At 45.0% G+C, this 17,909-nt stretch overlaps 1 protein-coding gene across 6 annotated transcripts in view; it reads right to left on the bottom strand.

Annotated features, from left to right (window-relative positions):
* ZNF236 (zinc finger protein 236) overlaps positions 1–17,909 on the bottom strand; it is a 2,444,547-nt gene that overhangs the window by 1,440,174 nt on the left and 986,464 nt on the right. For all 6 annotated transcript variants that reach the window (XM_069620724.1, XM_069620725.1, XM_069620723.1 and 3 more), the window contains one exon: positions 15,563–15,813. In XM_069620724.1, coding sequence (XP_069476825.1) covers positions 15,563–15,813 — 251 coding nt within the window. The remainder of the gene's footprint in view (positions 1–15,562; positions 15,814–17,909) is intronic.

Genomic DNA, 17,909 nt, shown 5'->3' on the forward strand with positions numbered 1-17,909 from the left:
GCGGGCCGCAGTCTGCCCAGGTTAGTGACATTTTATACCGGTTTGACAGATAGCGTCGCCAGTATAAACTTGCCACGGCAGATGGCAATCAACTATGGAACAACAGATGCACCAACTCATGGCTGCAATGCAATCCATGTCGTTGGAAATGCAGACCCTAAAACAAGATAATTCACAATTAAAACAGCAGATAGGTCGGGCATTTTCTGAACTTCCTCCGTCAACATTTCATATTGACAAGTTTTATGGGAACCCGCTTAAACTAAAAGAGTTTCTTGACAGCTGCACTATTCAGTTCACCTTTAAGCCCAGATATTTTCCCACAGAGAAAGATATGGTGGGATTTGTGATTTCCCAGTTATCAGGTCCAGCATTAGCATGGGCTACCCCCTTGGTAACTTCGGGAAATATCATTCTTGATTCCTATACTGCTTTCACCAATAGCTTGAAGACCATGTTTGGTCGAAAATAAATTTCTGTATCAATTCAGGAAAAGCTACTTTATTTAAAGCAGGGATCAAGAGACCTTATTTCCTATATCACACTCTTTAAACAATTGTCCTTCGAGACTGGATGGCCAGATGACGGTCTTCTTACTTTATTTCGCCGAGGGCTGTCTGAAGAGCTCAAGGACGAGGTGTCCAAGATTCCTAGACCGTCCAACTTGGCAGAGATTATTTCGATCACTATGCAGATAGATTATCGGTTACAAGAACGCCATCATGAGAGAAAGAAGGGCAACGGTCCTCATGTTCCTTTGGAATTCCTTCCCGGAAATACAAAGACACTTTTTCCAGAAGAGCCCATCCAAATTGGGACCCTGAAGGGCCCTCTATCCAACACAGAAAGGGAGAGAAGAAAGACCTTAGGACGGTGTATGTATTGTGGTTCTTCAGTACACATTCTAAGAGACTGCCCCCTTGTTCCACCTTGTAGAACCCAATCCCAGGTTTCGGGAAATGCAAAAACCCTACCGTAGGGGGAACCACGGTAGGAGTCTTTCGACAGGGTTCCCCTACGAACAATGATTCTTCCCCAGACTATGGACATGTTGACCAACCTATGGTCGTTGTTTCTTTGATGAGAACCCTTCCGACTACCATCCTTACTAATGTCCCTGCTCTGATTGATTGCGGGGCGGCGGGCAACTTTGTGGATGGTGAATGGGCAACCAAGAAAGGGATTCCTAGAGTTGCCAAACCACTAGCCACTCCTATTCAAGGGGTTAATGGGACGCCTTTGAGTTCTGGTCCTATCAGGAAACAAACCGTACCTTTAGATTGTTCTGTGAGGACTCATCAGGAAACCATAGAATTTGATCTCATCACGACGGCACATTTTCCGGTGATCTTGGGCCTTCCGTGGTTGAGATTACATAACCCTTTCATCAACGGGATTGCAGGGACTCTCTTTTTAGGCTCTGAGTATTGTACCACTCATTGTTTGTCCCATACTTCGGTAGGAGTACATATTCCGTCGGAGATAGAAAGATGCCAGAGAGTTCCGTCCATTAGCCACATCAGCAGGATTCCTGATTGCCATCAACAATACCTATCAGTTTTCTCTGACCCCAAATTTCCGACCCTTCCACCACATCGCAGAGATGACTGCCACATAGATCTACTGCCTGATCAGCCGATTCCATTCGGCCGCATGTATGTGCTATCTCAGAAAGAAAAAGCCACTCTAAAAGAGTACCTTCAACAAAACATACAAAATGGGTTGATCTCAGAATCCACTGCTCCTCCGGGTGCATCACTATTTTTTATTCCAAAGAAAGATTCAGAAGAATTACGACCGTGTATTGATTACCGTGGTCTAAACCGGACCACCATTCCAGACAAATACCCCATGCCATTAATTACCGACATCTTGGAGGCAGTTCAAGGGGCCTCAGTTTACACTAAGATGGACCTCAGAGGAGCCTATCATCTCATTCGAATTACTCCCGGAGATGAATGGAAAACAGCTTTCCGTACTCCCTTTGGCCATTACCAATACCATGTTATGCCCTTCGGCCTAGTCAACGCACCGGCAATCTTTCAAAGATTCATGGACCACCTATTTTCAGATATCCTCCTTCACTTTATCATAATATATCTCAATGACATTTTGATCTTATCTAAGGACAAAAAAACACATCAGTCATGTTAATCTCGGGTTATCCCGTCTGCAGGAAAACCAACTATATTGCAAGGCTGAAAAGTGCGAATTTCACCAAAGTCAAGTAACATATCTAGGATTTGTTCTGTCTCCTCAAGGGATTTCTAGGGACCCCAGAAAAGTTTCCTCAGTATTAGATTGGCCTCCACCATCGTCTATAAAAGAAATACAGAGGTTTCTGGGGTTCACCAATTTCTATCGCAAATTTATCCCAAGTTTCTCAGAAACCGTTCAACCTATAACTAGACTGCTTAACAAAGGGGTTTCCTTCGAATGGGCTGACGAGGTGCAGAAAGCCTTTGAAAGACTAAAACGCCTTTTTACTGCAGCAGAGATATTGGCAACCCCGGATCAAAATCGACCTTTTGTGGTAGAGACGGATGCCTCCCACCATGCAATGTGGGCGGTTTTACTCCAGAAGAACGATCAAGGAGATGAGAAACCAGTAGCTTATCTATCCAAGACATTTAATCGTTCGAAAGAAAATCATTCAGTGCTTGAAAAAAAAGAGTTATTGGCTATTATAAAGAGCCTTTGAAGAGTGGAGACATTTGCTCTTGGGAACAAGGTACCCAGTGGAAGTACGCACGGATCACCAGAATCTCAAAGTTCTGCAGCAAGACTATACAACTAACAGCAGAAAAGCAAGATGGGCCCATTTTTTTTTGCCCTTTAGGATCGAGTTTACCTACCTCCCAGGAAATCGTAACCTCTGGGCACATGCTCTTTCACGCAAAGACTACTCCTCCTATAAATTCTCTCCTGAACCCTTATTTGCCAAAGCGAAGTTTGTCGCAATGACGTTTGACTTTCTTCAAGAACTTAAACAGGCTACGTTTCAGAACAGACAAAAATGTGAAAAATTAGCAGATCTTCATTCACTAAATTTGATTCAAGGTTGCTACTATCACAAGGATCAAGTCCTTGTACCCTCCGCCTCATTACAAAAGCAGGTGCTCTACATGTGCCACGATTCCAAAGCCAGACACCGAGGATTTCGAAACACTTTGGAACTCATCTCTCGACATTTCTGGTGGCCTACGATAAGGAGTGATGTCAATGATTATGTCTCCGCCTGTGTAGTGTGTCAACAGTCCAAAACTCTGAGTTTCACCATACAGATTATTGAACCGTATGCCTATCCCAGACCGACCATGGAAGTACATTTCTACGGATTTTATTGGTGACCTTCCCATTTCATCTCAACACACAACCATTATGGTCGCCATCGACTACCTCACTAAGGTGGCTCAATTTACTCCTCTTACCAACATTCCTGGTGCAGAACAGATGGCAAAAGTATTCTTAGCAGAAATATTCTCCCGACATGGCCTTCCAGACACAATTGTTTCCGATAGAGGTTCCCAATACACCTCTAAATTCTGGAGAATTTTGTGTCGGGAATTGGGTATAAAGAGATCCCTCAGTTCTGGATACCACCCACAGACCAACGGTCAGACTGAACGTTTAAAACAAACGTTGGAAGGGTATCTCCGATGCTTTGTGTCCGCAGCCCAAGATGACTGGTTGGAGTTGCTTCCACTGGCAGAATTTGCATACAACAATGCGCATCATTCTGCATTGAAGACTACTCCTTTCTATTGCTCCTATGGTTATCACCCCTCCTTTCTACCTACCATCTCTCCTCCTTCATCGCAATGCCCAGGAGTCAACCGCATTGTGAGTGACATTCAGGAAGGTCATAGTTTGGCCCGCAGGTCTTTGAGAACAGCCCAGGATCGAGCAAAACGATATGCGGATCGTCATCGCAGACCGATACCTACACTGCAAGAGGGAGAATTGGTCTGGCTAGCTTCCTGTTTTTTCCCCAAACACCTGCTTCCTTCTAAATTGTCTCCTCGGTTTTTTGGTCCCTTTAAGATCCTCTCCTTAGTAGGATCATCGGCGGTACGATTAGAGTTGCCTCATTCTTGGTCTCAAATGCACCCAGTCTTTCACGTCTCCCAGATCAAATTATCCATACTGGACCGCTTTGCTCGAAGATCTAAATTTCACCCTCCACCAGTGGACACTGACACAGGTCCGGAATATGAGGTGGCCAACATCTGTGATTCAAGATACAGTCGAGGTCGACTTCAGTTCCTGATTGACTGGAAAGGGTACTCACCTTCAGAAAGGACGTGGGAAAATGCTTCGGGGGTTCATGCCCCCAAATTGGTGAAAAGGTTCTACCACTTCCACCCCAGAAAGCCGGGTGCACCTCCCCTGAGGAAGGGTCATACTGTTACACATTATCTACGTTGGTCATGGTGGCAAAGCAGAAGAATAGGCAAAACGGCACATAACATGATCGGGCAGGCTCCAATAGCGGCGGTTCTTCCTATAGAAGAAAACGGTCTAGTTGTTTCACGTAATCTGACGCACTCGCACCTGTTCACGTGACTCCAGTGCTGCTTGCATATGCGTCGCTACTGCCTTTAGACGCTCCGTAAGTTTGCTACTAGGATTTCCACCCTCTTTTACTCCGGACTCACATTTCCTTCTTTTCCCTAACTTCTGCCTTGCTTTCTGTTCCCATTACACAGACACATTTCTCTGGCCGTATTCCGTGGGCTTTGTTAGTTGTCTGACGGGAGTTCCGCCCTTGTCAGTGAGTACAACTAAACTCAGCTCCCTCTTTAGTTTTCTCTCTCTGGCCATCTCTAAAAGCTCTTCCTTTCCATTTCTGTTTGCTTAGCGCTACCGCATGAACAGAACAGACTCCTCTAGCCTTCGGACACATCCAAGAGCATTCTCCCCCCATTGAAGACACCATTCAGAATTCTTTGTATGTGGCCTCTCAAACTCACAACACTCTCCTTCCCTCACAGCCTCTTTTACTGGCACATACCTGTTCTGTCTTGTTTCCTAGGAATGGTCTCCGATCCTCTTTGTGTTACAGCTCGTATAGAGGGGCCGTCCAGACTTCGACCACCCGTTGCGAAGAGTTGCAGTGACTCAGGTTTTTTTTCCCCAGGAGGGTTTCCCTGGGGATCCTGCTCGCCTCCTAACTGATTTTCATTACAGGGAGAGAGGGAGCAGGACTCCCACGGGGGATTCTTCCATTTCCGCCAGTTGTCTCCGTTGCGGCCTGCAGTCTGCCCAGGTTAGTGACATTTTATACCGGTTTGACAGTATGTATGTGTGTTCACATGAGAAAGGTGCAAACGTTTGGTAGTTCGCACCTTTCTCATGCAAACTTTCTGGCAGCTGCAAAATCAGCGGCGATCGGATCACGTAGATCCTCTTACTATTGCTACCATGTGTTACTCAAAGTCAGGAGGCAGCGAGGAGGTCAGAAGTGGTCTTGACTCTGAGGGTAGGACTGGTGTGATAATGATGAAGGGTTGGCCAATTGTAGAGTGGTGTGTCAATCGAGTACAGACAGTGTAGGGCCGTATATTGAAACGGGCTAGCCAATTGTCCAATCCATGGACAGGCCCAGAAAGGCAAGGGCCTTAGTGGTGGGCCAGCTTCACCTACCGGGGGATGCCCGAATCAGAGTTCACATTGGAGATGGGGCTATTCAAGGGTCCAAGGGGCTGGGAATGTTGGAGCGGATTGACAAAATGCTGCAGGGTCTGTGGTAGTGACCATCTTTAAAAGACCATCTTCTGTGCATCATTGTGAAGCACTGGTGGGCTCATCTCAGAGAGCGATGGTGAGACTCCGGAGAGAGGAGTTTCCTCTCTGGATGATGCTGGAGCAATGGAGTCCAATGGTAAACTGACTAGTCCCTAAGACTGTCAGTACTGAGAGACTATGTCTATGTTTCAATTAATTCTTGGATTTTTACAATTGCACACATCACATTACAGTGAATTGCGGTTAAGAAACTTTGCATCTTGATAACCTTTTATATGATGGCTTTTTGGTTACTTTTCATATGTGCCTAAAACAAGATAGTGGCAGTTGTTACATTTTTACTGTTTTTGTGGCGTTTCACTTGTGCACTTTAGCAATAACCATGAATGGCTACTTAAGGTGGTTAGCACCCTCAAATGGACATGCCACAAGGTTTTTGATTGTTCTTTTGCCATATTGTTCTTAGGTCAGGAAATGCCTTGTATGGAAATTCCTTTCCCGGGGAAAGCTGTGGCTTCTGGATGATTTTTACTGTTTTCGGGTGATTTTACTCGTGCACTTTTGCATTTACAGCAAATAGCTACTAAAGGTGGCTAGCGCCCTAAGATCGCTGTGTCATGAGATTATTTGCTTATTCTTTGGCCATATTGTCCTTTGGACTGCTTCCTACCTTCTCAGGTCAGGAAATGCTGTATATGGAAATACCATTTCTGGGGAAAGCTGCGTCTTTTGCTGGTAAGTGGGCTTGGTGTATCTGAGCCAGAGGAGGGGGTTCGGACTGTCTGGTCCCAGTCCACATCCTCTGGTGGCTGAAAGTCTATTGATGGACCGATGTGATGACCAGTAGTTGTCCAGGATTGGACAACCCCAGGCTGTCTGAATGTTGCAGATCCTTGCCATTGGTGGGCTTGCTCCCAGCCTGAATCTTGGATAAAAGGAGGGCTCCAACAACTGTTCATCCAATCATCAGTGGAACGATAACATCTACAAAGAGCAATCCACTGATCGACCAGAGGACAAGCCCTGACCCTCTGCCTGATCTCAGAAGACACTTGTTGGTGCTTCATCCCTTAGAGCGGTGGGAACAACAAGTCTCGACCCCTGCTTGGGGATATGGGCCTTCTGAGCATTCAGAAATGTCTCTGGACCAAACGGTGAACTGACCAGCTCTCTCCTGGGCTACCTCACTGCAGCAGTCATTGTTCCAAGGAGAGCCTTAGAACTTTGCAAAACTTCAGCATGTGCCACAAGTCGCCTCTCCTTTCAGCAGTTTCGCTCTAAGAGAAGCTGTGCTGCTTCTGTGTTCACGCTGTACCAATGCCCGTCACTTCCTGACCATGGTGATCTTCAATGGAACAATCATTCTTCAATCCCATGAGGTGTGCTGAAGGAGTATGCACAGCGGAAGTCTTCATCTTTTCTCATTGTGGGTCTTCAACTGGAAGCTGATTGGAGTGGTTTCCTGTGCACCAGAACTGACCAAAACGGAAAGTGGCCTCTGCACCAGTGACCCCTTCCTCACTCTAACGTAGTGTTAAAGATTGTGTCCTCAACAGATTCCAGAACACCTTCCATAGTTCTATGTGATAATGTTGCATGGAAAAAACTCGCCAGGTAGGCGACTTTTTGTTACTGCACCCATAAAAGTCTTTTCTCACATATTCTAGGATGGATATAGTTTAGAATATTTTGGGTAGTGCTTGATTTTCTTGGGAGTGCAAACTTTGGGAAATATCATACCCTGGCATACATTTCCCAGGAGACTATTTCTGGGTACCCAATTCATTGATATCTGGAAGAATCAGTGTCAGGGCGCTAAATTAACATACCCGTTTCTGTCACATAGGGCATAAAGTCCTTAACTGTCAACTCCCACTGAACTAGCTTCTGGTTGACTAAAGTGGGTTAGGGATCATTTATTAAGTCTTTCCTGGGGAATAGTACCTGAATTTTAGTAAATACTTATTTAATTTTTAAAACTTTCCAAAACACCACCAGACCTCATTGCATAATTTCTGAACACCTTACCTGAAGAAGCTATTTATTGAAATTTTTTGACTTTTGGGCATAAGACCCCACACTGTTTAAGGATTGGACTTCATAAGCTTGAGGAAATATGTGAAACTGCTTATTCTGACTATTTTTACCTACCTTTCCTTGCATCGTACTAGTCACCTGTTGAACACTTAAGTAATTAATTTGAAACTCTATTCTCCTAGTGGTGAATTAGTATATATGTTACATATGATTTTGATAGACAATACTACCTGTGATTTTTATTTTTGTATTTCTTTGTGTTTGGCTCAACAAGCCTTTCATAAATAAGCACAACAATTCTTAAAACAAGAAAAAACATTGTATTTAAAAGATGATACGCATAGCGTATTAAATAAATGAATCCATAAATGTGTATTTCTCTTGAAAGTCCTTATATAAATACAACAAAAAATATACCCCTTTCCACCAAAGTCCTCTACTACTTATCTTCCTCTGAATCCTCATAAAAACCATTAAAATAAAATCTTATTAAATTCAAATTGATGCTCACAGTTGACCCTTCCAAATTTCATCCTCTTCCATAGTTACAAAATTCATTATAAATTCTCCCAGATACATTTGTCACAAATTGGTCAATTTCATACATTATAGACACCAATTATAGTTTTAATTAATTATATTATAATTATAACTGGTTGTTTATAAAGGTCTTAATACCAAAGGGGTTTCTAAGTGCGGACCCAGGATTCAAACCTCTGTTGCTCTGCGTCGTCTTGCTTCCAAGATGAGCCTGTTGCCACTGAGGCATACTACCCATTCTGTGAAGGTTGAATTAAAAAAAATTAAATAAAGATTCTATTTGGGGGCCCTTAAACAGCCGACAAGTTCCATTTTCTCTATCAATGTCCGGTGGTGGGCCCACAATTTCTAATGTATCTAATAGATTCAACCTAATTTACAGAAAGAATTTCCTCCAAAAACAATCTGGAAACAGGGACATATAACGTGGAAATGTATTCACTGCTTTCCCATCCAGCACCACCTAGTGGTGATAGGCATAGGCTTTACAGGTTTCTAGAGTGACAACCCAATCTCTCTCAATCAAACGTTTCCTTACTGACTGTGGACAGTCTTAGCATTTGAACCCTCAGGTCCACTTCTCTGAGATGGTTGTCCCATAACCCAGCCCAAGAACATAGTCTAGGTTCCTTCTTACAGTCCAAGGCCAGCCGGACTTGCCCCATCACGGAGGTATGTTCTGCCCAAAGAATTTTTCTAAAAAGGGTTAGCACCCTCCAAATTTGATCTAAGGGGCGTTATACCCAACTAAAATCAAATGAGGTGTACTTGTAGGCAGGCCCAAGACCTTTTTTTTCCAAAAAATCGACCTCAGGCTAGCCCAGTTCATCTTCATCCATTTCAATAAAACATCTGCGCCATAGGTAATCACAGGGACAACTTGTGTACAATAAAATTAAAGAATGGGGTTGGCTGTAAATTTCCTGTGATGAGGGTCTATCATTGTTGCCTGAAAAATCAGGTTGCTTAATTTTTTTCCTAAGATTCTCGTAATTTAACAGAGGACTTACAACCTCATAGATGTTAAAGCCTAGACATATAGACTCTGTAACCTTCCCTAAAACCTCCTCTAATAAAACTCATTTGAAATTCACCAATCTTTTCTTCCCAGTTGGTTTTAAAATCAGCACCTTGTTTTTTTATGTCAATTTCCAACCTACTTGCAGCTGTATACTGCAGCAATGCTGCAAGTTGCCGCTTAAGGCCAATGGAAGTTTGATAACATAAAACTAAGTTGTCGACGTAAAGAAAGTCTAGTCTCAGGGGTGTTGGGCGGGCGAGGGGGTTTGGAGCGGAGCTACATTCTGCTAGGGCTGTCCTCAGATCAGAGATTAAAAGATTGAAAAGTAAAGGGGCCAGGACACAGCCTTGTTTTAAGCCCTTACTGGTGCTAATTGAACCAGAAGGCCCTCTGGGTTTATCTTAATTTTCAACTATGTTTTTAAATAGAATTCATACAAAATTTCTATCAAATATTGAGTACCTTCCCATGGATCTAAGCTTACGCCATAAAAGAGGACGGCACACAGAGTCAAAGGCCAAGGCGCCCAACACTATACTGAGGTCCCACATAGGGTGTGGTTTCTTAATGGGCGGGTACAGCCTAGCGAGTTCCGTCAAATGACTTAACCACCAGATTGGCAGACGAGAAACCTCCTCCTCCGAATTCCAGTAGGCTCCAATGGCCGCCAGATAGGTGCGGCATGTGTCTATCTGCACTCCAGAGTGTGCTAGGTGTGCAGAGAAAGATAGCACATTGTCCAGTGAGAAAGTGAGAGTATCTACTTCCTTGTATGAAATGGTTCGCGGGAGTATCTCGAACTCTAAGCAAAACTACTATTCAAATTAGTACATAGTCCATCCAAATTATGGCAGAGTTCTCTGAGATTCAACTTAGTGGTGAATTATATTTATTCTTCAAAAGGTAGAAAAAACAGTCGACACGTGTTTCGACCCCTGGTCGTTATCAAGGCCTAGATTACTCCACGACATGTATATCCAAGTGGAGTGATGAATATGTAGGTTTCTGATAGGTATATCTCAATGGTGTAATAGCAACGACCTTTGAAGTATCCAGAAACCATGTGGAGACTTAAACGTTATTAAGGCCTGTATGCCTGGAACGTTGTATCTTCAAGTTCATAGCATCAAATATAGGAACACCATTTGTGGTCACTGTTATATTGTGGTCCCTTTTTCAGTGGGTTCAAATCCCAAGAGATCAGTCAGGCTGCCAGAACCGTCGTCCTTGGAAGCACCGGAACCCGCCGAAGGCCCGACCCTTGTCAGATCGTTGGTGAGTTTGACTGTAGGTCTTGGGCATGGACTTTGTGAGGATGGATAAACACTTCGCAATCTGGGAACTGTTCTTCCTATCCAATTCCTCATCTATGGTGAATGGAAGGTCCAATATGCGTTCCTAGATGTCCGGGTTGAACTTTGTGGCCAGGATCCATGCGTTCCTTCTCATGTCAGTGGCGATGCAGATGGCCCGGTCTGAGGTGTCAATATGCACCACTGTGGACCCCATATCTTGAGCCACCATCTTCGCTTCTGCCAGCCCCGCCTTAATAGGTGCCTGACTGTGCACCGGAAGTTACGGCAGGAAGCCGGCTATTTCCCGCCAAAGCCTCTGGTTAACAGCTGCAAGCATGGCATCCGCATTAGACTGACGAAGGTGCAGAGAGGCGTTTGAGTAGATCTTACCATATGCCTCCAAGATATTCTCCTCCTTGATTAGCAGAGCTGAGAAGGAGGTGGCCGATGATGACTGAGGCTTCGAGTATATGCAAGCCGCAGCCATAGCCGATGAGTGTGGTAGAGGGTATGCAGAAAACAAGAGTGTATCCCCCCCCCTCCAACTGCCCGTGCTTGGCGTCAAGGCATCTGTTAGTGGGCTGTGCTGAGTGAGGTTTCAGCCATCCCTTCTTGGCAAGGGCAACAAAATCTTTCTGCATCGGAATCCCTGTTCTAGCCACGGGGCGTAGAGTGAGGACTTTGGCCAGGACCCCCGCCTCCAGTTGTTCAACCTCTGGTTATGGATGCCCCAAGTATTCCGCCAAACCTGCAAGTCGATCATGGAAAGCCTTGGCTGACGATGGTGTGTCGGGGTCCTCCTCCTCATCGGTGTCCAATGGGGTGTCCGGCTGGTCTGGAGCCGGTGGAGGAGTGCTGAGAGCCATAGGCTGAGGCGTGGGAGCCAGAGGAGGCTGCAGAGGCTGTTGTGGAACAGCCTGAGCTGTGGGAGGCAGGGGAGCCAGAATCTAAGGACCTAGCATGGGCAGCTGGGGCTGTGTAGGGGCCTGAGACACCGGAGCCATTGGAGGAATGACTGTGGGGACTGGCGGCAGGACCAAGTGTAGCATGTCCCCGATAACATCCCGAAGGATGCAGCTCATCTGAGGGGACCTCATCAGCGTGAGGAACTTCTCAAAAAACCTGTCCTCGTAGGCTGGTGGGGTGGCAGGTGGTATTGACAGAGTAGGGGCTTGCAGCCGGGGCCTGTGCGTACTCTGCCTTGCCAGTAGTATCTGCCTTGCAATGAAGAAGGATAAGCTGTAAGTCACGTACCTGGTTGCCAATAATCCCACCTGGACACTATCTCCTACCTGCACCCAAAAAGGGGTCGGTGTCTGACGAGCGGCCATATTGTCTGGCGGGGCGGCCATCTTTTCGAGCTGCACGCCACGTGCCTGCATAGTTGTGCCTGGCTCGCTGTGACCGTCTTCCTCTCATCCAGGCCTATTGACGGTGGAGCTTGAGGCCTACCCTGCACCTCAGGACCAGACATGGCAGGCATACAGCCCTCGGCTGAATCGTCAGTAATGCTGTGTACAGGCGCCCCCTCAGACATTTGTTCAGTACTAGGGCGTAGCCCCTCGGGTGGACACCCAGTAAAAGAAACTTGAGGTCCCTCAGCGCTGTCTCCAGAAGCATCGAGCGACCCCTCAGCCTGGGGGCCGGTAGCTGGGTGAGCCTTGGTACCTGCGCTGGTGTAAGGACCGGAACGGTCCCACCGGCTCAGCCATTTCCTAGCGAAGGAATCGCCCTTGCCGGTGTGATGGAAAAGAGAGGCCCTGCCTTGGACCTTGATCTATGCTTGACGAAGTTCTTCAAGTCCTCTGGAGGCGACTTCTCGAAGAGCTCCCTCAACCTTGCAAACCTGTTCTTCAGAGATCAAGGTGTGAGCGTGTGACACGCAGTACAGTCCTCCCAGCCGTGGTCCTTGCCAAGGCAGCGGAGGCCTAGAGCGTGAGGGTTGGACGTAGATAAGCACACTTCGCAGGCTGGACACCTGCTGAAGTTCAAGGACGTTGCATGCGCCAGGGAGGAGCGTGGTGCCAGAGGACGAGTACCTGGTTTAAGATTAGAAGAAAAGACAAAAAAAAGACAGTATCCGGCAGAAGAGCGGTTGGAATTACAAGGCCGAAGCCAAACCCAGGAGCGCTGTTGAAAGAGGTCCATTCCTGTCGACGCAGAAAAGAGCACTGGGGCCGGTGGGCGGAGTCAGGGCAGTGCATGCTCCCTGTGCGCCTCCAAATTTAAAGGGTAAGAAGATGTTTTCTGGTGAAAAAGTTTCCGTCTCCTGTCCCTAGGAGGGACGCCCATACAGTATGGAGAAAAAGGAACGGGACGTAAGAGTACAAAAGGCCTAATAAATACCTGTATTTCGATATACGTACTGTCTATCTTGAGTTAGTGTTGCTCTGTGTGGAGTCATTGTAGCCCTAGACTACTCTCACACAGATAGATCTTGGCAAAACATTGGCAAGACTGTTTAAGATGAACCCCAGCACGATGGGGCTTAAGCCACTTCAATACTGATTCTGAAGCCTTACAACTGTCTATGCAAAGTGCTGAAATACCGTAGGTAGATTAGAAGATTCCCTCCCCAAACCCCAGTTATATGGGGTCAAATCCAATACAGGATTGATCGGAACAGAGCCGACGCACAGAGACCATGAAGGTACCAGGACCTATTACATCAATGAATGAACACTGATGAGAAATATGAGAATGGAATACGTGCCCTGATTTGAAAAAGGCTCTTGTGAAGGCAAAAACATGTGTCATATAATAAGGCACTCCTTTAGGAGATGTGAAACAATTTTCTCAACCATAAATCAGGATGTGTGGCGCAGTTTATTTGTGTGAAAACAACAATCATATACTTAACCACGGAGGTGGGGTAGTGGCTCCTCCGAACCATTTCACACATACGCAACACTTACATACCGAAAACCTTAACAGGTCGAAAGGCCGAAGAAGTTGAAAGACCCCCGAAAAAAGACCCCTTTCAATAGAGGATTTGGAGACAGGCAATGCCCTGTCCCATCCCCGGCAGAAGCCAGTTTACATCTGGACCAAGTTTAGATCTTTTCTCATCAGCAGGGAAGTAATGGATGTTCCAAGTTAGGTAGAAGACAATAGCACTGAGCAGACTATGGGAAAAGACTGCAGGGGCAATGGTATAACATCAGAGAGGAGCAAGGCTGCCTTGGGGTAGATCCAAGGGGGAGTCGAGTCAGTAGCATGGGCGGGAAAAATCCTGGCTTGGCCTGTAGAGATGGTTGAATTCTGGGAAATGCAAATAATGCACCAGATGAAATGGATGACCCGATGGTGCGGAAACTGCAAGCTGTTAGGAAGTAAACAAAGCTAATAAAAACAGCAGTAATTGATGCTGTGCTGTGGGGTATGCACTGTTAAAATTCTATTAATGAAATATAAAAAGACTTGGATACAAATGTTCTGCCCTCTACTTTGCTTGAAGCACACATATTAAAAGGCACCCAAATTCATTTGTGGACCATTGTATGTAGAGGAAATAAAGTAGTGAAGGACAGTTTGTGGAGTTCTGTTGTCACAGAGCAATTACAATAAAATACACTTCTGCATGTCCAGTTTCCCTTAAACACAAATCGGTACTCACTCTGTTGGGGAAGAATCGAACAAGGATCTAGTCAATATATTTTTACCTATGCCTGGTGAGGTTTTGACAGATAAATATCTTTGCATAGAGCCTTTTGTTAGTTTGTCGTTTTTTCTGGTTATTTCACAATGTATAGGGAACGTGTTCTTTATTACCTAGGGAGCAGATCTAATTGGTATTTGTGGAATGGCCACAATGATACAAGTGATGAAGTGGATGGGGTTTAACTAATCTTAATTCTGATGTCTTTAGGAAATGGGTTTGTCTAAAAGCTTATAGGATTTAGGGGTTTGAAGTACAAATAGTAAAGCTATAACGCAAAACAGTGTCAGGATGGGTCAAAATAATCGGTGGTCTGATACAGGTATGCAACCACCTTGTGAAATCGATGGTCGAAACACACATTTCCAAAATCTCGCAAGTCCTAACCCCCCTCCATAGCACACCCTATTCTACAAAAGATTTTGAAACAATGTGCCCAACATAAAGTCTTCAAAACTTAACCTTAATAAAACCTGAGCTTCAAAACACAAAGGTTACACAATTTGGCTAACAAATGCGTTTGTTAACTGAAAGCTAAAATGTCCACCCATGCTTTCCAGAATGTATTCACAGTCCAGACTCTGCAGTCTTACCACTTTCACCACTACTCTAAAGACCTCTTCCCAGGAATTTGGTTCTGTGGTTCCTTGAATGTGGTTTTCTGTACATAAACTCTATCGAATCAGCAGTTTTGTCAATGCTCACAATAGGACTTCACCAGCTATCGGGTTTCATTCATGTGTGCAACAGGTCTCACCGACTTTGGGTTGTTTAATACGTGCAATAAATCGCCCCAAGACAGCAGATTATTTCAATAAGCAAACCAGGTCTCTTCCAGACTCAACAGCAGGTCTATCCCTCAGAGTGGGGTGGAACCTTCTCTGCTGGTGTTTCAATGTTCTGAATAATTGAAAGTTTCCTACCAATTTCTAGCCTAAGGCGTTTCCTTGTCAAGGCAAGTTAAGGGACTCCATTTATTATTTTATGTAGGGAGTGGTGTGGAGGGGGTGATTTATGGCTAGTGGAATGTTTGAGCATTGGTGCGGGAGCAATGGGTTATAAAAACAAAGTGACAAAGAAGCATTTATTTGCATGATGGCTTTTTGAGATTTAACACTTCAGTACATGCTGCTAGGTTCATTTAGCTGCTTAAAACATATTTTTAAAACGTAAGCAGAAACCGTACAGGACATGTCAATCAGCTCTGAAATGTAGGGCTGATGAACCGTTGCATTGTTACACTTTCATCATTGGAATTCATACCTTCATCTTCTTGCAAGGGGTGCTCAGTCAGTACATGTCCTAGGTCTGAATCTTCTGTAGCCACAACATGATGCGGCTCCAGTTGCAAGATCACCTCTGTGTCAGGCGATACCTCATCTGCTTGCTGTAGCTCATCGCTTTCAATCTCCACCTGCATGTGAGTGGAAACTTGAATAGTCCGCGTATCTAATGGAGACTCATCAATTGAGGCAGGTTGCTGCTGCTCTTGGAGCTGATGGGCAAGCTCATACCTATGAGGAAAATGTGTAAAATGAGAGCTGTGGACATTTTGAAGTATTAGAAAACTATCAACATACCAACCCAAGACCTTGGAACACCCATAAAAAAGAAAAGGTTTAATAGACTAACATGGATTTTTCTACATGTGCATCTTCTATAAACAAAGCACTTTAACATGGACCCAACATTCAAATAATGCTTACAATGTTCAAAACCACATTACTGTAATATTTCATTGGCCATCTGAAAATATCTAACAATATAATAAAAGGCCAGATGTACGTTTTTCCTGTATATTTGTCCGATGCAGTTACAGCTTCACCTGTTGTCACCGCTAGAGGGAGCTGTTGCCTTAGGATATATAGTGGACCTACTGTGTTAATGAAAACCTGCACTTTGGCCCGTGTACACTGGCTTCTACACTAGTTTTAAATAAAAAAGAGAAACAATACCAAGGTTATTTCTCCAACATACACACAATTCGTAAATATTACTGAATTGCATGTGTACACAGTGTACAAAATATCCTGTAAACCATATCATATTTATAGAACACCAGAAGCCTCCATTAGCTATATAAAACCAAGCACATTTTATTATGTATCTAGTCGTGCTAACACTACTACCCTTTAATAAGAAAATGACATCACTACTCAACAGTAATAACGTATTAACACTCGGGACGGAGGGCACAGCCAATCGGGTTCCGTGGATAGCGGGCTGAAACCTCTAATCTCAGCCAGTGTTCCACGGAATCCGCTGGCTGCCTCCCCTTCTGCACCCCCCCCCTGACTCTCCTCCCCTGCACCAACTTACCCGAGTGTTGCAGCGGCCGCTTCACCGCCTCTCGCTTTTCCAGACAACCATGGTAATGGAAGAGAGGCTCCTTATGGAGCCTCTCTTCCATTACCATGGTGGCCATTTTAGCCAAGGATTTCCATTCATTGAACTGGACGCGCACAGCGTCCATTCAATGAATGAGAATCCTTGGTTTTTTTGGTAACCCGTGGGGTGCTAATGGCATTACCACCTCATTACAAGGGCTGGAATGGAGGGCAAAGTCCCTGTACCATTGTTATAGGCCCTTGCTTTTCTCAGGCATATAACTCTGGTTGCCGGCTGTTATTCCCATTCTAGCCCTTGGAACGGAGTGCTAACGTCATAATAATCCACTGCTGCAGCATCTTAAGTAATTCAGAAAGCTTATAACAATGGCTACGTCTTGCAATGGAACGCTATGTCGTACTCTTCGGATGAACCACCATCACTTGCATCACCCATTTTTCTCCTGCATTTAACCTTTTGGGTTTCCAATTACCTTGTTTTGGTCCTCCTGTAGCTTTCTCAAAAGCTTTGAGTGCTATACCATGGAAAGAGAACAAATTACTTACACCTGGTAATGTTCTTTCGACTGGATGTTCCTCCCACATATTCCTCATCTTTCATATACTTCGATATCCTGCTTGTAGCTCAGAAATTATTTTCCCAGAATAGTGCTTCGTCGGCCTTCTTTCCTTTGAGGGCCTCCATTCTCCTAGTGTGTGACGTTGTACTCTGGTATAAAAAAGGCACGCACCGCACCCGTTGCTTCAGTTCATGTTTTTCCTCTCACCAGCACAGCAGTCTCGAAGATGAGAGGTACTTGAGCGTTAATGGAGAGGAAAGTGTAAAGCACGCAATGGGAGGGCTATGAGGAATACATGGGAGGCGCATCCAATCGAAAGAACATTACCAGGGGTAAGGAATTTGTTCCTCGAATCAATTGTGTCCTCCCACGTATTCCTCATCTTTGATATTATCCCATAGCAGTGCTTTGGAGGAGGTGGGAAAGAAGAGTTTAATTTTGATTTATGCAGTCTAACTGGTTTTCAAAATGTGGATTCCCAGCCCGAAAGGGAATCTAAACAGTAGTGCTTTGCAAATCTGTGCAAGGAAGACCAAGTGGCAGCATTGTAGATGTCTTGCAGTGGTACCCCTCTCTGGAGGGCTGAAGAAGCTGCTACAGCTCTAGTTGAGTGTGCCCTTAGACCCTCGGGAATCTCTTTCCCAGCCAAGTTGGAACATTTGGAAATACATAGTATGATCCACAAGACTGCGTTTGTTTGTT

Source organism: Ambystoma mexicanum, chromosome 5q (assembly GCF_040938575.1).
Source record: "Ambystoma mexicanum isolate Mex_15411 chromosome 5q, UKY_AmexF1_1, whole genome shotgun sequence".
Classification (NCBI taxonomy): domain Eukaryota; kingdom Metazoa; phylum Chordata; class Amphibia; order Caudata; family Ambystomatidae; genus Ambystoma; species Ambystoma mexicanum.